This window comes from Castanea sativa, chromosome 2 (genome assembly GCF_040712315.1).
Source record: "Castanea sativa cultivar Marrone di Chiusa Pesio chromosome 2, ASM4071231v1".
Lineage (NCBI taxonomy): Eukaryota > Viridiplantae > Streptophyta > Magnoliopsida > Fagales > Fagaceae > Castanea > Castanea sativa.
Window position 1 is genome coordinate 45,295,044 of NC_134014.1, and position 21,258 is coordinate 45,316,301.

At 37.8% G+C, this 21,258-nt stretch overlaps 2 protein-coding genes across 2 annotated transcripts; both read right to left on the reverse strand.

The window, feature by feature from the left end:
• Positions 1 to 777: 777 nt before the first annotated feature.
• Positions 778 to 4,558, reverse strand: LOC142623546 (putative disease resistance protein At5g66890). The gene is given in 6 exon segments (XM_075796981.1): positions 778 to 1,263; positions 1,265 to 1,778; positions 1,879 to 2,090; positions 2,814 to 3,145; positions 3,300 to 3,706; positions 4,126 to 4,558. Coding segments are annotated over 6 exon segments (2,181 nt in total). The 5' UTR covers positions 4,523 to 4,558; the 3' UTR covers positions 778 to 944.
• A 321-nt stretch (positions 4,559 to 4,879) lies between these two features.
• Positions 4,880 to 9,619, reverse strand: LOC142623544 (putative disease resistance protein At5g66900). The gene is made up of 5 exons (XM_075796980.1): positions 8,856 to 9,619; positions 8,029 to 8,435; positions 7,504 to 7,865; positions 6,753 to 6,964; positions 4,880 to 6,650 (listed from the first exon to the last, which is right to left on the reverse strand). Exons 1-5 carry the CDS (start codon positions 9,481 to 9,483, stop codon positions 5,815 to 5,817), a joined length of 2,445 nt encoding a protein of 814 aa, XP_075653095.1. The 5' UTR covers positions 9,484 to 9,619; the 3' UTR covers positions 4,880 to 5,814.
• Positions 9,620 to 21,258: the final 11,639 nt, after the last annotated feature.

Below are 21,258 nucleotides of genomic sequence, written 5' to 3' on the forward strand. Positions count from 1 at the left end.
TGTTTCTTGGTGAAGCAAATATGCCATCGTGACTAGAAGCTAGAAAACACTTTGTTCAATGGAAGCCCGGCTCCTCAGTTGAAGATATGCTGTGTCTTTGGATTTTCAAATGTACTAGTTGTGTTTCTGTTTCTTATTCTCTCTGCTGTCAGTTTAGGGGAGAGAAAGGGGGTGGCGGGATATCACTTAGTTAAGGTGAATTATTGACTAGCTATCTTGGGAGAGTTCCAAATCTCATGACAAAACAATTATTGCAAATTCAGATGATTTTATACTTGCTGTTAATAGTGCTTTTTTCATAAGCAAGTTGGCAAGGAATAAAATGACAACAAATTTAAAAATATAACGACCAAATTGAAAGTTGTAAAAACTTAAGAACCAAATTGAAAACGAGGTCAAAATATCGACCAAATATGTGTTTTTGCCTAAATTGAACTACAGCAACTGCACATCTTTTCATAGAATATATTTTTAAAATTTTCAGTGAATGGACTAAATTGAACCAGAATCTCAGAATGAATCAAAATCTTTAGATGGCAAAGAGCAAAGAAAAGACTAAATGGTTTGAGGCTCAAAAACCCTGCTCATGTAGTGTCCAAACTCCAAAGCTTCGAGGCAGAGGTTAAGACGATGCAGAAGTTAAATATAGATGGATTAGTACACTGCTTTTAGTGCCATATCTTCCAAAACCAAGTTGTATACTATCCGGTTTCCATCTAAAAAGATTTTTTTCTAAATTTATATGTAGCTCATCAATATAGCATTAGATTATATTCCTATCCACCAATTAAATGAATGACTATTGGAAAAATCCTTTATTTTGTAAGCTCCCCCCTATTATTTTCTTAGCAGCTAATGTTGGCATTGACTGTGATTTAGCATATTTCAATTTGATATAACATATTGAACCCACAACATTTTTTAAGGAGGACAGTTCTCAAAAATCATTTGGGAAGCCAATTCAAGTTGATATCTTTTTCAGCCACCTCTACCTTGAGCTCGGTGAGGAATTCCTTGATAGGCTCCCACAACTTGGCCCTCTCTTCGTCACATACCACAAGCTTTAACTGCTCAAGATCCATTATTGATTCTGGAAATTGAGTACGCAATCTCAAGCACCCTTTCATGTTAAGCTCTTTTAAATTACACAACTCACCAATGTGTTTTGGCAACTTCATAATGCTTAGGCAGTTAGATATGTCTAGAGTGCTTAACTTATGGAGGCTTCTGATTGAATCTAGTAGCTTTGACAAATTAGTATAACCTAAGCCTTAGAACTTCTAAATTCACCAGCTTTCCAATTTCTTCTGGTAGTGCAAACAACTTATGACAGTTGGTGATGCTGATTTTTTTGAGGTGGACGATATCATAGAGCCCAACGGGCAATTCCTCCAGATCATTGCAATAGTCAATGTTTATCTCCGTCAAATTTGGAAATGCATCAGAAACCTGAATTGTACAATTCTCAAAAGCCTTACCAATATTACTCATAAACAAGGATATTTTCTTCAAACTCTTCAAGGGTACAAGGGTCTTGCAAAGCGAAGAAATTGAAACCTTCTCTAATCTAATTCTTTTTAAATTTGGTAGAGACCCAAGCAATTGAAAATTGCTTATTTTGGAATGAAAGAAACCATAATTATTGATTATCAAAACCTTGAGTTTATCCATTTTCTCCACAAACTCAGGTAATGTATAATTCTTTGTATGAAAATTCAAAACTAAAACCTCAACTTTGGATCCTTGAATGTTGCACCAACTGGACGAGAATAATTCATCTGTAAAAATAATTTTATACAATGTGACAAGCCATCAATATTATGTAAATTACATATTGTGTATGTCTATGTGTGTCTTTGATAGAGAAAATATGCCAACCTGTTGAGATAGATAATAGGCGAGCATTAATGAGTTGCTGTTTTTGTTCTGTCCACCACTTCGGTAGATTGTTTCCACTTATGTTAATAATCAGTCTTGACCTTTGTCCTATAGACTCCTGGCTGCTCTGATGCATAGCAAGCTCTCTAAGAATATCATGTTGTGTGACAAAGTCTTCATTACAATAGCTTTTGACCTCACTTGCATCTTTCCTGTGAATGGGAAAAATTTAAGCTTAGAACATATTCAAAATTTTCAGCTTCACATATGCAAAATATATAAAATTAAGAATATAATGACACAACAAAGGGAAATAGATACTACTATCAGTTTTTATCCACAATAATTATATTCAAGTGTATGTCAGACAAGAAGCAAACAGGTGTTAAATATCATAATTTGAAACAGCCCTCTTTGCCAGGCAATTGCATAAGGCCCCCAAGTGGAAGGGAAACCCCAAAATTTTAAAAAATAAGGGGTACTAGGGGCAAAAAAAAAAAAGAAAATTTAGTTTTAGATGATTATCATGAATTACAAAAATCTGGCACATCTTTTTAACCAAAAAACAAAAATTTTAGTAAATCCGGTTAAACATTATTATCCTCTAGACAAACCAAAAATCAACCCGGATAAACTACAAATCCGGTCTAACAGATTAACCACAAAACAATCACAAATCAAAAAAAATAAAACAACTCAAACCCTAAAAATTTTACCTTTCTCTCTGCTCTCCGCCTCTCTCTGTCTCTCATTCTCTGATTCTCTCCACTCCAGTAACATATTATCAAATGCCATCAGAAATTAATTAAGCCATAAGAAAAATATTTTGGGCCTTAGGCCAGGTATAGAGTAACGGCATAATACAACTAGCAGTAATCACGTGAAGAAATCACACAACAAGAAAACTGTAGTATAGAGATAAAAAGCCAGCATACCTTGCCATCACAAGACTTGCCAGATTTCGAATGTTGAGTTCTTGTAAATTGGCAATGGCATGGATGCCATCTTCATCCAGTCTATACAATTCTGCCCACATATCAATGAGGGCAGCGGCAGGGATCCTTTGGTCTTCGGGAAATGAACCCAGGTCCATGAAACACTCTTTGATGATGACCTTGTCGTCAGAAAATTCTAGGCTTTTTTGAAGATGAGCAAGCAGCTCTGTATCAGAACTAAAATAAAATTGACCATCAGACCATTTCATTAGTCTACTGTGCCATACTACTTCATGCTGCCTACGCAGTGAGCCACCAATCACTTTAATGAACTCAGTTATTGTTTGGAGGCTAAAGGGGTAATTTTTGGCCCAAGCAAAGCTTAAATGTATGTGTATGTATGAAAACATAATTTTGGCAGGTGTGTGTGTGTGTATATATATATTGATAAGCTATATATATATATCTCACAGATTGACAAAGTACCTTTTTGGCATCTTCTTCTGCTGGAATGTAAGAGTTCTCATCATGTAGGGATGCTGAGCGATGAAAAAGAGTCATTGCATCAACATCATCTAGTGGTTTTAAGTGATACGAAAATTCCAATCTTGGAAATGCCGTTCTTGAAGTAACCAAAATCTTGTAATTGGGAAGATCAAGCTTAAAGTTTTCAGGAAGGGATTCTGATCCGAGCCAGACATCATCTAGGATCAACAATATAGGATTAGGGCTAAGATGATTCAGCAGTTGGGACAGCTGGTCGATTGCATCTTCATCACATTGAATTTGAAAAGTAGGCTGCATATCCTTATAATTTAATAGGTTCTGCACAATGACCTTCACATTGGGAGTTTTTGAAACGTTCACAAAGAGAATATTGTCCCCAAACATTCCTGTCCAAACACAATGTAGTTAGAAAACTGCCACAGAGGCACATTTCATATTGCATAATATTACACAAATAATGGCCAAGTCATATGAACAGAATACCCAATCCCAATTGCAGCAAGCATTGAGATGTGAGAAAAAAAAATTATGAGAAACACCACCAATTATGAAGATATGAGAATTTCCTTTTAAAAAAACAAAAATAACCATCTCATTTCTTCTACTACATTAATTCGTTTTAGGATTCAACAAAGAAGTTCACAATGTATTTTGTTTTTGCTACTACCTAACGGTTTACGTTACTATGAAGGATCCACATACTAGCACTATAAGTAACTTCAATAGTCTGCAAACTATATTTCCCAAAACACTAACCAATTAGAAAGTAAAATTACACACTGACACACAAAAGAGATGGAATTACCTCTAATTTGATCATCCTGGCAAAGCATTTGGACCAATGTGGTCTTCCCACATCCTCCAGGAGCAGTCAGTAGAAGCAGCTGCACTTCCTCCTTCAACAGCAGTGTCTTCAACTCCTTTATTGGCATATCCAACCCGACTGTAAAATCCGGGGGATCACGAACTGTGCACGGCACTCCTTTTCTATCCACAACCGAATCCACTTTCTTCAGAATAAGATTCACATTTACCAAAGTCCTCAACCCATTCCTTGTGCTATGCACTTGCAAATCAACCTGACAGAACCTGACAATTTCTTTGTCCAACTCTTCAAGTTTGGAAGAGTAATAGACTTTGAAACAGTAGTTCCACCACCGGATTTTCAAGCACTTGCGAACCAGCTTCTCTCCCTTTTTCATATTTTTGATCAAGTTCTCTGTTTCCACTTTTCGGAGATCAAGTTGTTCGCCTAATTGTGTTATTTTGTCGACCATTGGTGCCAAATGATTTAACGTGGATGCTAGGCGTTTAAGAAAACCAATTTTGTAGCTAAACTTTATTATTTTCTAAATTTGTATGTAGTTATCAGTAAATCATTAGATTATATTCCTATCCACCAACTAAATAAATGACTATTGGAAACAAATAATCCTTTATTTTGTAAGCCCTCCTCTTTCATTTTCTTAGCTGCTGCTGTTGATTTAGCATATTTCCGCTATTATTTTTTTGATAAACTTCAACTTTTATTCAAACTGGAAGTGCAGAGAGACAATCTCCCAAACAGGCAGAGTGGACAACTCTAGGGAGATTATCCTTATTAAAACAAAATGACTCACTAATAGCAAGAGATACTTTTGAAGTGACATGAGCTGCAAAATTACACTCCCTTTTAACCCAACGAAAACAACACTGAACAAAACCTACTTTAAGATTTTAAATACTACAAACTAAATTAGTAATAGACCAGTCTGGAATTACATCTTCAACAGACAGGGGGTCAAAACATCGCTTTGCATCTCCTTCAATAATGATACGTGGCCATCTTTCTTGGATTGCTAACTGGGCAGCCCACAAAATTGCATTGGCTTCAGCTGCAATAGGGGGACAAGGATGGTGGGTCTTGGACCAGGCTTTGGATACTATGCCCTTGTCATCTCTAGCAACAACTGTGAGGGCAGAAGAAGACTTGGCTACAGCCGCATCAACGTTAAGTTTTATCCATCCAGGGGGAGGGGGCTCCCATCTAAATACAGCTGGTGCAGCGAAAGAGGGCTTTTCTGATTCCAACAAAGTTGAAAATTCAAGGAACTTGAAGTTTATCTACTTGATGGGGTTTGGAATGTCAACCTGTCCCTCCTGAAAAGAAACTTGATTTCTAAGATGCAAGATTTCATCAAGAATGAGAGCCATGTGAAGGGGAATAAGCCATTGGTCTTCAGAAGGGCATAGAGCTTGAGGAGGGTCCAAAATTAGCTTGATGATATCCGTGCAGGTAGAATATGGTGCTCATCAGACCTGAAATCCCAACAGCTAGAGTGCCCAGATTACTTTGGCAACTGGGCATCCAAAGAATAGATGGCAACAAATCTCCACTTCGAAACCACAAAGGAGACAAGAGGGGTCATTAATATTGATTTTTTTGAGCAGATTGTCCTTTGTTGGTAAGGAATTAGAGCCAACAACATTTTTGAAGGAGAACAGTTCTCAGAAATCATTTGGGAAGCCAATTCAAGTTGATATCTTTTTCAGCCACCTCTACCTTGAGCTCGGTGAGGAATTCCTTGATAGGCTCCCACAACCTGGCCCTCTCTTCGTCACATACCACAAGCTTTAACTGCTCAAGATCCATTATTGATTCTGGAAATTGAGTACGCAATCTCAAGCACCCTTTCATGTTAAGCTCTTTTAAATTACACAACTCACCAATGTGTTTTGGCAACTTCATAATGCTTAGGCAGTCAGATATGTCTAGAATGCTTAACTTATGGAGGCTTCTGATTGAATCAGGTAGCTCTGACAAATCAGTACATGACCTAAGCCTTAGCACTTCTAAATTCACCAGCTTTCCAATTTCTTCTGGCAGTGCATACAACTTATGACAGTTGGTGATGCTAATTTTTTTGAGGTGGACGATATCACATAGCCCAATAGGCAATTCCTCCAGATCATTGCAATAGTCAATGTTTATCTCCGTCAAATTTGAAAATGCATCAGAAACCTGAATTGTACAATTCTCAAAAGCCTTGCCAATATTACACATAAACAAGGATATTTTCTTCAAACTCTTCAATGGTACAAGGGTCTTGCGAAGGGAAGAAATTGAAACCTTCTCTAATCTGATTCTTTTTAAATTGGGTAGAGACCCGAGCAATTGAAAATTGCATATCTTGGAAAGAAAGAAACCATAATTATTGATTATCAAAACCTTGAGTTTATCCATTTTCTCCACAAACTCAGGTAAGTTGTAAGTCTTTGAATGAAAATTCAAAACTAGAACCTCAACTTTGGATCCTTGAATGTTGCACCAACTGGACGAGAATAATTCATCTGCAAAAAAAATGTTATACAATGTGACAAGCCATCAATATTATGTAAATTACATATTGTGTATGTCTGTGTGTGTCTTTGATAGAGAGAAAATGTGCCAACCTGTTGAGATAGATAGTAGGCGAGCATTAATGAGTTGCTGTTTTTGTTCCGTCCACCACTTTGGTAGATTGTTTCCACTAATGTTAATAATCAGTCTTGGCCTTTGTCCTACAGACTCCTGGCTGCTCTGATGCATAGCAAGCTCTCTAAGAATATCATGTTGTGTGACAAAGTCTTCATTGTAATAGCTTTTGACCTCACTTGCATCTTTCCTGTGAATGGGAAAAATTAAAAGCTTAGAACATATTCAAAAATTTCAGCTTCACATATGAAAAATATATGTTCCATTATCGTCCAACAAAATTAAGAATATAATGACACAATAAAGGGAAATCGATACTATCAGTTTCCATCTACAATAATTATATTCAAGTGTATGCCAGACAAGATGCAAAAGGTGTTTACTATAAAATTTGAAATACCCATCTTTGCCAGGGCACGGTAGTTGGAAACTTGGAATCTCTTATTGTTTCTAGATTGGCATAAGTTTCCTTTTTTCTAGCTCTTTTTAGTAATCAATCACCTTCAAATCAATGGTATGAAAAATCCTAAATCGGCCATTGACATGCCAAATAAACTATAATAACATATTATCAAGTGCCATCAGAAGTTAATTAAGCCATAAGAAAAATATTTTGGGCCTTAAGGCCAGGTATAGAGTTATGGCACAATACAACTAGAAACTAGCAGTAATCACGTGAAGAAATCACACAACAAGAAAACTGTAGTACAGAGATAAAAGCCAGCATACCTTGCCATCACAAGACTAGCCAGATTTCGAATGGTGAGTTCTTGCAAATTGGCAATGGCTTGGATGCCATCTTCATCCAGTTCATACAATTCTGCCCACATATCAATGAGGGCAGCAGCAGAGATCCTTTGGTCTTCGGGAAATGAACCTAGGTCCATGAAACACTCTTTAATGATGACCTTGTCATCTGAAAATTCTAGGCTTTTTTGAAGATGAGCAAGCAGCTCCGTATCAGAACTAAAATAAAATTGACCATCAGACCATTTCATTAGTCTACTGTGCCATACTACTGCATGCTGCCCACACAGTGAGCCACCAATCACTTTAATGACTAGTGGGAATCCCCCACAGCCTCTTACTATCTGCAATTCAAGGAACCAGATAAACTCAGTTATTGTTTGGAGGCTAAAGGGGTAATTTTTGGCCCAAGCAAAGCTTAAATGTATGTGTATGAAAACATATATATATCTCACAGAATTTTTTTTTTGATAAGCTTTTTATATCTCTCAAAGATTGACAAAGTACCTTTTTGACATCTTCTTCTGCTGGAACATAAGAGCTCCCATCATGTAGGGATGCTGAGTGACGAAAAAGAGTCATTGCATCAACATCATCTAGTGGTTTTAAGTGATATGTAAATTTAAATCTTGGAAATGCAGTTCTTGAAGTAACCAAGATCTTGTAATTGGGAAGATTAAACTTAAACATTTCAGGAAGGGATTCTGATCCAAGCCAGACATCATCTAGGATCAACAATATAGGATTAGGGCTAAGATGATTCAGCAGTTGGGACAGCTGGTCGATTGCATCTTCATCACTTTGAATTTGAAAATTAGGCTGCATATCGTTATCATTTAATAGTTTCTGCACAATGACCTTCACATTGGGAGTTTTTGAAACGTTCACAAAGAGAACATTGTCCTCAAACATTCCTGTCCAAACGCAATGTAGTTAGAAAACTGCCACAGAGGCACATTTCATATCGCATAATATTACTCAAATAAAGGCCAAGTCATATGAACAGAATACCCGATCCCAATCGAAGCAAACATTGAGATGTGAGAAAAAAAAAATTATGAGAAACACCACCAATTATGAAGATATGAGAATTTCCTTTAAAAAAAAAAAAAATAACCATCTCGTTTCTTTTACTACATTAATTCGTTTTAGGATTCAACAAAGAAGTTCACAATGTATTTTGTTTTTGCTACTATCTAACGGTTTACAATACTATGAAGGATCCACATACTAGCACTATAAATAACTTCAAAAGTACGCAAACTACATTTCCCAAAACGCTAACCAATTAGAAAGTAAAATTACACACTGACACACAAAAGAGATGGAATTACCTCTAATTTGATCATCCTGGCAAAGCATTTGGACCAATGTGGTCTTCCCACATCCTCCAGGAGCAGTCAGTAGAAGCAGCTGCACTTCCTCCTTCAACAGCAGTGTCTTCAACTCCTTCATTGGCATATCCAACCCGACTGTAAAATCCGGGGGATCACGAACTGTGCACGGCACTCCTTTTCTATCCACAACCGAATCCACTTTCTTCAGAATAAGATTCACATTTACCAAAGTCCTCAACCCATTCCTTGTGCTATGCACTTGCAAATCAACCTGACAGAACCTGACAATTTCTTTGTCCAACTCTTCAAGTTTGGAAGAGTAATAGACTTTGAAACAGTAGTTCCACCACCGCATTTTCAAGCACTTGCGAACCAGCTTCTCTCCCTTTTTCATATTTTTGATCAAGTTCTCTGTTTCCACTTTTCGGAGATCAAGTTGTTCGCCTAATTGTGTTATTTCGCCGACCATTGGTGCCAAATGATTTAACGTGGATCCTAGGCGTTTAAGAATGGGTTTGAACATACGGGCTTTGCTTACCACATCCTTAACCGTGTCATGTAACACTGCAAAGCCCTCACCAAATGCTGCCCCAAGAGCAGCCCCTCCAACAAATGCTGCCGCCATAGCTTTGCTTTAAAGGTTCTATATCTAATATAGTATTTGGAAACCTAATTGAGAAACTTTAAGACTTCACTCACTCTACCCAGCTATGCAAAATGCAAACTTTTTTTACTTTTTTTTTGGGATGACTTATTGCAATACAGTGAGACCTGAAAATTGCAATGCAATGGGGTAAACTAGCATTGAGACCTGAAATTAGCAAAAGCTAAATCAACACTTTATATACTACAAAAAAAATTATAAAAAATATCTCTGGTTCAATTTCTTAGTGGTGATCAGGAAACGGAGCGGAAAGTATAGCAATTGATCGCTCAGTAGTCAGTACCGGGCGAGTACCAATTCATTATAAATATATTTTTAAATATGAAAAGACAGATGTGCCGAGTAGCAGAAGAGATCTCATCTCAACTGCTTCTTCTTCCTTAGGAAAGAAAGATTGAAAGGGAAATAAAACTTTAAAATAAATCATCACATACGCTTTTCTGTTTCTCCGCTAGTGCCTCTTTTACCTTCAACCTGGAAGCGTCAGTTCGGAAGTCGGAACTAGAAGCGAAGCAACATAACAAGTGATATTTTTACTAAATTACCATTATTGGTTTACTAACAAATTTTTTTTTTTTAATGTTCGTTTGAGATTGCTTAAAAAACTAAATTTTGTTCGTATTTAGTTTATTTTTACTATTGTTTAATGGGTATTATTACACTTTTTATTTTTGGTCCCATTATACTACTTCAGCTACATTTTAGTTTTATTTATACTTTTTTTTTTAATAAAAAATTTTTAATTTCAACTAAATAAGTTATTTTCAAATGGACTAAATACAATTAACTTAGCTTCTTAAAAAAAAAAAAAAAATCACAGTTTTAAAGAAATGTCTACATTTTTTTTAAATGTTTCCTACGTCTTTCAAGAACTATACATGTTTTTGTTTTTAATTTTTTGCCAGCAACGTAAATAAACTTTCCAAATAATGCTTTGAAATTGTAAACTAAATACTACACCGTAAAAACTGAAATTCGGAGAAGCAATGAATGTCTATTCCCTCACCACTTTTTTTTTTTTGGATGAAATTCCCTCAACACTTAAAAAAGATAAAATTCACAATTATCAAAAAAAATGAAGAAGGATCATGAAAGTATTTCGTGAAGAAAAAGAAGAAGAAGCAAAATATGGAAGAAGTGCACCTCCATCTTTTTAAAGTTTAAAATATTAAATATTAGAGGTGTTGGAAAAACTTTACATTTTATATTAAGGGTTTGTTTTGGATTGCTTTATTTTGTTGAAATTGAAATTTTTTGCGAAAAATACTTAAATAAATGTAAAATTTAGCTGAAATAGTACAGTGAGACCTATGAATATGAATAGTATCAAAAAGTGCAGAGGACCTATGAATAGTAGTAAAAATAAACTGAATAATAAAATAAGCTAATTTTTTAAACTGGAGCCAAACACACACTAAATTATATAAGTTATATTTTCACTAACTATATTCAAAGTTTGATATAAAGAATCTTTTTAAAGTTTAGAATATTCCATCATTGATATTAACATTATAAAGAGAAGTGTTATTTTCTATAATTATCAAGGGAGATGAGTATTTTTTTTCCCTCTAATCTTGTAGTGAAGTGTTATTTCCTTAAACTTCAAAGAAGGAAAGTGTAATTACCCTAAAAATAAAAGAAAAAGAAAAAAAATATGATAGGTTGGAATAAGGATTTAAAATTTGTCTCAATACAATGAAATTTATTGATTTAGAATTATTAATGTAGAGGTCACATGCAATTACATAAGTACTTGAAGTGGATAACATCATTTAATGTGGAGGTGACATATGCTTTTCTCCATCCTCATCTTTGTGCTTTTCTTTATTTCTCATATGGACTGGTTCTTGATCTGACCTACCCCATTTACATTTCTCAATTGTATCTTCCTTTCAATTTTTTTATTAAATTCATTACTTACCTAATGGATAACGATGTTGATTTAAAATATAGGAATTGTAAATATTTTAAAGAAAACGTATGCAAATATTTGCAGGCTGATTTGATATTTTTCTTTTTCTCTTTTCACGCCATTGCTAGGTTTCGTTTACGAGATTGTATATTTGTTTCTTAAATCCAGCTCATGTAAGAAAGATATCATTTTCCTTCCATGTCTATCTACTATTTTATCTGTTCTCTGTTTGTTTGTAACAAATACAAATTAAAAAATAAAAATAAAAAGCTACAAGCAAAAGAGAGAATTAGGTAGATATAGAGATGGATATGCAGAAGAGTGGGAGCCTTCCCAGAAATACTAATACTAGTAATTAATAGTATTAAACTATTAATACGACTTCAACTTTGTGAGCGACCACTGAACAGTGAGCACACCACAACATCGCTGGGTAGGGGTGGCAAAATTTGACACGACCCGCGAACCCGACACGACACGACACGACACGAAATTAGCAGGTTATAGGTTGAGGCTTAACAGGTTCGTGTCATATTCAGGTTGAGACGACTAACCCGTTTAATAAATGGGTTGGGTTAGTGTTGAACACATAAAACCCGTTTGACCCGTCTGACCCGTTTAATTAGATGATATTTTACCAATATACCCTTCAAACTCTAGGTATATAAACTTATTTGTTGTTATGATTTATTTTCTTTGACATATTGTGATTGATTATTTGTGATATTGGGATATGCTTTAATTTTGAATGATTATTTGTGATGCAGTTACTTGTTAATTCTGAATTTTATATTAAAAATATTTATTTGTTTGTTTTTTCATTAATTTTTATTTTTTATTTTGATAAAATCTGATAAACAGGTCGACACGACTGACCCGTTTAATAAATGGATCGTGTTAGGGTTGAGGAATCTTGACCCGTTTAATAAACATGTCGGGTTAGTGTTGACCTATGTAGTCGAATACTCATGACTTGATACGACACGAACCCGACACGCGAACACGAATTGCCACCCCTATGCTGGGGTTTGTGTTCACAAATCGCCACAGGAGGCCAGCACTAGTCCCCTATTGTCTTCCCTGAGAAACATAGGCCAAGGCTTTTTATTTTATTTTTTAAAATTAACTTTTTCTTTAAAGAAAAAATTAAGAAATAAACAAGAAAATAAAAATTAAATATTAAATTATGGTCAAAACGGCATCATTTTGAGCAGGTAACGGCAAATATGGATGGTGAGTTAACGGATGACTGAATTGAAAATGTTTGAAACTTAGATGACTGAAATGACAAAATACAAATTTAGAAGACTGAAATAAAAAGTAGTGAGACTTAGGAAGTGACTTTTGCATTTTGACTTTTTTTTTTTTTTTTGGAATTGGTCCAGCCCCAGAGATTTCAATAGAGAAATTGAAGGAATATGATATACAGGGTGAAAGGATGGGCCTATTTTAAGCATACCCATTGACCTAAGAGATTGATTTTATCATTTTACCAAATGAGATGTGAATGCTTGCAAAGTTTATGAGCCCATGTGCACTTGATTGATTTGCTGTATTTAACCAAAATCTAGGCATAATTGCTTTAAGCTGTAAGAACCACGTTGGCTTCATTACTTTCTCAAAAAAAAAAAAAAAAAAAAGCAAGTTCTAGTGCCATTTTCCACCAAAATCGAGGACACACCAAAGATGTTTTAGCAAAAAACATCCCCATCACAAAACCAAATAGTCCTAATATCCAAACAATAACAAAACTCAATGTTGCCATTCATCTAAAAATCTAGCAACCATAAGCTTTGATCCTTAGGAAATTAGGCATGCCCCTAACTTGTAATAAAACCTTGTCACCAATTTATGCATTAATAACACATTTTTACCTACCTTACCAATCTACACTTATTCTTCCAACTTAATTCTTTGATATAAAAATTAATAGACCACTTTGGCTTTATTTGGTTGGAATGTTGAAAAATCGTGGAAAGATAGAAAATATTTTAGTTTTTCATCATGTTTGTTTGGTTGGAATAATAGAAAAATAATATAAATTTCATTTGTTTGATTGAGAAAAAAAGTGAGAGGAAGAAAAATGTAATTTATATAAATTTACTCTTATATCCCTATTATATAGTATGTAAGAAATAATTTGACAAATTATAAAAGTGACACATCACAATTATTATGTTAATGTGACTTTTTTTTTTAATCTATCAATTCCTTTATTTATAAAAAATAATGTGATTAACTAAATTAGTTAAAATGAAATATTAGAAAAAAGAAGGAAAAAAAAAAACGTGTTGATAGGTGGTTACCTGGCAAGCTTTAGATAGGAAGAAAAACAAAAAAAAAACAAAAACAAAAACAAAGTTTGAATAGGATAAAATTGAAAGAGCTTCGTATTAAAGATCTGTTTGGGATCTGCTTATTTTACTGAAATTGAAAACTTTTTGCTGAAAGAAATGTTGATAAAGGTAAAAGTTAGTTGAAATAGTATAGTAGACCCATAAATAGTATCAAAAAGTGTAATGAGACCCATGAATAGTAACAAAAATAAACTGAATAGTAAAATAAGCTAGCGAAATTAAGCCATGCTAAACATACACTAAATGTGCTAAAATATTTTAGCACCCAAAATGCTAAACAACCCATAGTATCAAAGGTGCTAAACTTATAATTTTTTAACATCTAGGTTTTATTTATTTATAAAATTTAACATCTAGTTAAAGTAAAATATAGTAAACACAAAAAAATTATTTAAATAAAAAGTTAGAGACACCTTTTTTCTTTTTTGAGAAATAGAGAGAGATCTGAGTGGTTTGAGTGGTAAAAGAAAGAATAAAGAAATATTATTTAAATAAACGGGTAAAATGGTAAAAAAAAAAAAGAGTATTTGATGTTAAGTATATTATAAAGTAAGGAGTTAAAATAAATAAAATAACTTTTTGAATCCTAATAGCTAAATTGCTATTTTGCCCTGGGTTTCATTTGTAATCATCTCCTCACCGGATTCTTGGAAAGTGTTCGATGAAATGGGTGAAAGGAATTGTTGGTCTTGGAACACGATGATATTTGGCTATGTCGGCAGGGAAGCTTAAAGAGACTAGAAATTTGTTCGATGAAAGACTCGAAAGAATAATTTTTCTTGAATGGCAACGATATTGTGGTGCCTTCATCATGACTGGCCTAAAGGCGTGAAAATTCAAAATCGAATAAGGTCACCAAATCTAGTGCTCTTGCAGTCTACAACTCCAAACTTACATATGGGCAGGGAGATTCATGGATATACAATGTGGATTGGATTTTGTTTTGATGAGTTGGTTTCGAGTGTTTATCCAATTTAGGATATACAATCTAGGCACATTTTTGAAAAGATGGTGGATAGGGATGTTGTTTCTTGGACAATATTGATTGATGAATTAGTAATAGGACATGGCTTGTGTTCTATGCATTAGTGCACTAAACACGTTGGGAGATGTACACTTGTCCAAAATTGGACATGTGTCTGCATCCTAACGTGTTCAGTGCAATTGAAGCCTCTTCTCTTAGTAAGGGATAAGGAAGATAGGAACACTGATATTCTTCGTTCTGGGCATTGAAGACATCAGGGATTAATTAGACATTAATCAACGTTTGCGGGGATTTCAAATGCTTGTGCTGATCATGTTGTAAAGGACCTGGGCAAGCAAGTTCATGGCTACATAACACGGATAAAGGTTTCATCCCTTTTCATTTACAGCAAGTACTATTGTTCATATGGATTCAAAGTATGGGACTATTAAGAATGCAACAAAGGTATTTAAAGGGATGCCTCTATCAGATATAGTTTCATGGACTTTCCTAATTGTTAGAAATGCCCAAAATGGTCAACCGAATGAGGCTATCTAAAGTTCTTTTGAGTTTCTTCTGAAACCAAGTACGCAGTCTGACCAAGTTACTTCTGTTGGGGCTCTTTCCGCTTGTATTCATGCCGGATTAGTTGATAAAGGACTTGAATATTTCTATTTGATAAAGGAAAAGATAGCTTAACACGTATAACAAATCATTATGTTAGTATCATATGGGGATTAACAAAATGCCTAAGAAGCTTGATAAAGTAATCTGGGCTTCTATACCTGGTGGCTGTAGCCAACAGAATTTATACTTGTGCTACATGATTTAAGGAGCATAAACAGCAAAATCTTTCCTACCAAAATGAGAAGCTTGCAGTTGCAGTTTCTAAGTATATAGAAAGTGGAAAATAAAATTAGGCACTATTAGACTATGAATTGAAGAAGCATTAGAGCAGAGAAGTCACCGCAGATATCAAAATAGAAGAAGAGTGAATCTAAGTGGGATTAACGTACACCCACATTTACTGAAGGGGATAAAAATAGGAGACGGATATTTCCATTGAACTTGAAGGGATGGAGAGTATGAAGACGGATCGACACCGTAGGTAACGCGAATAGGACGGTTGAATTTACTGAGTATCTGTCATATATGAATTAATTGTAGATTCTAGGTTGTATGTCACTTGATATGTTTAAGTTGACTTTTGCTTTATCTCCACGCTAGCGTGCACACTTGAACTTCTTGCATCACACGTTTGAGAAGACTCCTATATGGAAAATAACTCAAGAAGGAAGTTGTATCCTAAAAGGAAAGGTAATTCGACCCAATATAAATACCCTAGAAACCCTAGGTATCAAGGTACGCATGATTATCTCAACTCTGGCATTCTAGGGTTGAAGAATAAAAGCTTTAACTTGACCTTCGGAGGGTTTTTGGCCAGCACCACACTGGTGCTCTCTTTTAGATCCTCTTTTTTCATCTTTTGCAGGTGTTGCTTTGGTGAGAGGAGTACTTGCAACTTACTAGTGATTTTTTCGGCTTCATCAGTTGGCGCTATCTGTGGGAACATCTTTTGATTATTTCAACTTTGCTCTATTCCTGAGACGAAAAGTTGTATGGTACTCACTCGATCGATGACAACAAACAACAATCAAGGCGATGAACCGCACGCCACAGCTCTAGAGAGGCAGGTCCAAACGCTTACGGCGGCGGTTGAGCGCCTCACCAAGCAGAATCATGATTTGGAAGAACAGTTGCGACAAAAGACCGCACACCCAAGTGCACCAGAGGAAGACCAGGAGGGTGCTAGTCTGGAAGGAGGAAACGCAGAAGGACCTGAGGGCAGCAACGCTCCAACTAGACCCGAGCGGCAAGAAACCAATCGACCATCCATCTCAGACACTTTGCCGACTCACATAGCTGCCGAAATGCAGGAGATGAGGGAACGTATGGATGTGATGATGAACGCCCTTAGAGGACGGGAATCCAGTGACTTGGACGACCTAGTCCACAGAACAGATTCGCCTTTCACAGCGCTAGTGAATTCATGCCCCTTTCCTCCAAAGTTTTGCATGCCTCATGTGGAGAACTACGACGGATCTAAAGACCCATTGGATCATTTGGAATCTTTCAGAACATTAATGCATCTTCAGGGTGTGCCGGATGAAATCATGTGCAGGGCTTTCCTCACCACTTTGAAAGGGCCTGTGAGAGATTGGTACGAGGACCGACACACCAATTCCATTGGCACTTTTAAGGAATTGGGCGCACAGTTCGTATCACACTTCATCGGAAGTCATCGGCATAAGAGGTCTACTGCGTGTATATTGAGTATTAAGCAACGAGAAGACGAGACTTTAAGATCATACATAGCCCGCTTTAACAAGGAAGCCCTCTTGATAGACGAGGCGAATGACAAGATACTTGTGGCAGCATTCACGAACGGGCTGCGAAAGGGTAAGTTCTTGTTCTCTCTATGCAAAAATGACCCGAAAACTATGTCCGACGTGTTTTACAGGGCGACGAAGTACATGAACGCCGAGGATGCCTTGCTGGCCCGAGAGGACTATAAGCCAAGGAAAGGGGAAAGACAGGAAGATACGAAACCGAACAACAGACGAAAGATGGCAAGAACTAGAGACCGACGAGAAGACCGGAGATCCAAACCACCTTCGGGAAGATTTACAAGCTTCACCCCCCTCACAGCTCCAATTGACCAAGTGTTAATGCAAATCAAAGATAAAGGAACCTTGACGTTCCTGGGCAAGTTGAAAGGAGATCCGAACAAGAGGCCAAGAGATAGATACTGCCATTTTCATCGCGATCATGGCCACGATACGACGGACTGTTATGACTTGAATCAACAGATCGAGGCCCTTATCAGGCAAGGAAGGTTGCAGAGGTTCGTAAGGAAGGAGAGAACGGATCAACCCTAGGAGCAGAATCCTAGATGGAAAAATGAGCGTCCCAGGCCACCCGTAGGAGATATACGGATGATTGTAGGGGCAATATTTCTGCAGGGTCATCCAAAAAGGCCCGAAAAACTTACTTACGGACGGTTCAAAATGTCCAGTCGACGGGCTCCTCACCAGAAGGAACACGACGGAACAGCTCCCGCATCGAGTTTTCGGAAGAGGAGGCCCGGCGCCTTCACCACCCCCATGACGACGCGCTCGTGGTTAGCATACAGGCAGGGGACTTCAACATCCACCAAGTTTTGGTGGACAATGGGAGCTCAGCAGATATCCTTTACTACCCCGCATTCCAGCAGATGGGGGTTGCTAAAGAGCGCTTGATCCCGGCATGCTCGCCCCTCGTTGGCTTTGGAGGAACCCGGGTCTATCCTTTAAGATCCGTCACGTTGGTGGTGACGGTAGGAGACTACCCGCAACAAATAATCAAGGATGTTTCCTTTCTCGTGGTTGATTGCTCCTTAGCATATAATACCATACTCGGGCGACCCACTCTCAATGCTTGGAAGGCCGTCACCTCTACCTACTATTTGATGATCAAGTTTCCTACCGAATATAAGGTTGGGGAACTGCGCAAAAATCAGGTGGCTGCGCGGGAATGTTACGTTGCCATGATGGAGATGGATGACCATATACAAGAAATGAGCATTGAGGAACCAAGGACAGTCGCAGAACCCATGGAGGAATTGGAGAAGGTATGATTGGATGATTCAAGACCCGACCGAACCACCAAGATCGGAACCTCAGTCGACCAAACGGTTCGACATGCGCTCTTGTTATTCCTTAAAGAAAACCAAGACGTGTTTGCATGGAGCCATGACGACATGCCGGGAATAGATCCAACAATCATAGTTCACAAATTGAACGTATCACCTTCTTTCTCTACAGTTCGACAAAAGAAGCGTGTGTTCGCCCCTGAACGGGATCGAGCCGTGGCAGAAGAAGTGTAGAAGCTGCGAGAAGAAAACTTCATAAGGGAGGTGTACTACCCTGATTGGCTAGCCAATGTGGTAATGGTCAAGAAATCAAACGGGAAGTGGAGAATGTGTGTTGACTTCACGGATCTGAATAAAGCATGCCTTAAAGACAGTTACCCATTCCCACGCATTGACACCTTAGTAGACTCCACTGCAAGACATGAATTGTTGAGCTTCATGGACGCCTTCTCAGGGTATAATCAAATTAAATTGGATAAGACAGATCAAGAGAAAACATCATTTGTGACGAGCTAGGGGCTTTTTTGCTACAAGGTGATGCCGTTCGGGCTCAAGAACGCAGGAGCCACGTATCAACGACAAATGAACAAAATGTTCGCTCACCAAATTGGTAGGAACGTCCAGGTTTACGTAGATGATATGTTGGTGAAAAGCGCAAAGGTGTCTGATCATCTGAGGGACCTCCAGGAGACTTTCAACACTCTTCGGATGTATAAAATGAAGTTGAATCCAAGCAAATGCGCATTCGGAGTAACTGCTGGAAAATTCTTAGGATTCATGGTGTCCCAGTAGGGCATTGAAGTCAACCCAGAGAAAGTCAAAGCGATTATGGAACTGTCTCCTACGAGGACGGTGAAGGAAGTGCAAAGCTTGACAGGGAACATAGCAGCCTTAAACAGGTTCGTATCAAGAGCGACGAACAAGTGTCTCCCTTTCTTCAGAACACTAAGGAGATCTTTCGAATGGACAGACGAATGCCAAAGGGCATTTGAAGAGTTGAAGGCATATCTTTCTGCCCCGCCATTGCTTAGTCCGTCCACGCCAGGGGAGGAATTGTTCCTGTACCTTGTCGTCTCATCAGCAGCGGTAAGTGCAGCTCTGATCAGAGAGGAAAGGAAGATACAAAAGCCCGTGTACTTTATCAGCCAGGCGCTGAGAGGAGCAGAAGAAAGATACCCACGGATGGAGAAACTAGCTTTCACTCTTGTGACTGCAGCTCAAAAACTCAAACCCTATTTTCAAGCACATACCATAAAAGTCCTGACGGATCAACCCTTGCAGAGAGCGATGAGCAATCCTGAAACTGCAGGACGGATGGCTTTGTGGGCTATCGAGCTGAGTGAATACGATATCCAATACCAGCCACGAACGGCTGTAAAAGAACAGATACTGGCAGACTTCATTGCGAAATTCACTGCAGTTGAGGAGCAGGGGGCAGAAGAGACGCCCGCATGGAGAATTCACACGGACGGGTCATCCAACAAGTATACGGGAGGAATCGGAGTCGTATTCCACACCCCGAAAAGAGATAAGATTGAATGCATGATCCGTTTGGAGTTCCCCACTACAAATAACGAAGCAGAGTATGAGGCCCTGGTGGCAGGACTGGAGCTTGCAATAGTGGCTGGGGCTAGGAAGGCGGTAGTCTACTCCGATTCTCAAATCGTAGCCAATCAAATTCATGGGAGCTATGATTGTAGGAATGAACGAATGAGAAGGTACCTCGAGGAAGTGAAGGGTCGAACGAGTGACCTCCAATTCACGATAGTTCAGATCCCAATAGAAGAAAACCAAGAGGCGGATCGACTCGCAAAGGCTGCTTCGGCCGAACCTATGATCGCCCCAAAACAGGTATTGTCCTTCGTCCAACATTCATCGCTATTAGATAACGTTCGAATGCAGGAAGTAAGCACTAAAGACGATTGGATGGTTCCAATTGTGATGTACCTCAAGGACGGCAAGTTGCCAGATAGCAAAGAAGATGCAAGGAAATTGAAGGTTAAGGCTGCCCGATTCATCCTGATTAAAGACGTCCTTTACAAAAGAGGATTCTCCCGACCATATCTAAGATTCCTTGGCTGGAAGGAAGCAGACTACGTGATGAGGGAAGTTCATGAAGGAATTTGTGGAAACCATTCTGGATCAAGGTCTCTGGTGGACAAGTTACTCCGAACAGGATATTACTAGCCGACAATGCAAAAGGATGCCCATATGTACGTTAGAGCCTGCGATAAGTGTCAACGATTTGGCAATCTCATTAGATGGCCAACGGAGGAACTCACACCTATGACGGCTCTATGGCCGTTCGCGCAATGGGGATTGGACATCATGGGTCCATTTCCAATAGCGGTAAGACAACTGAAGTTCTTGGTGGTTGGTATTGACTACTTCACCAAGTGGGTGGAAGCAGAAGCTCTTGCTACTATCACGGAGAAAAACATTCGCAGCTTTGTATGGAGAAGTATTATTTGCCGATATGGGAAGAGAAAATGAAGAGAAAATGAAGGGAGAAATGGCTGGCTTTTATAGAATGAGGGGCACGGAATACGAAGCGATGCCTTGTTTTGGGGAAACATCCAATCTATAAGGACCACGTGTCCTTCGCCAGAAATGCAGGCCACGTGTCCTCCGTCATGGTACACTAAGACCGTCCTATCTCAATACATAGCTTTATGAATCATTCCATGAATCCGTCAGGTTTCAAAGACGGATCCAAGGACTGAAGGGGGGAACTGAAGGGGGTAAAAATAGGAGACGGATATTTCCATTGAACTTGAAGGGACGGAGAGTATGAAGACGGATCGACACCATA

Bases quoted from the DNA above. Each gene is read 5' to 3' on its own strand.
- LOC142623544 (XM_075796980.1), bottom strand. From the start codon at position 9,483: ATGGCGGCAGCATTTGTTGGAGGGGCTGCTCTTGGGGCAGCATTTGGT. The intron at 6,965-7,503 runs GTATGCTGGCTT...TCCCATTCACAG, and splicing joins GCTAGTCTTGTGATGGCAAG to GAAAGATGCAAGTGAGGTCA. The intron at 6,651-6,752 runs GTTGGCACATTT...TTTTTTTTGCAG, and splicing joins CCTACTATCTATCTCAACAG to ATGAATTATTCTCGTCCAGT.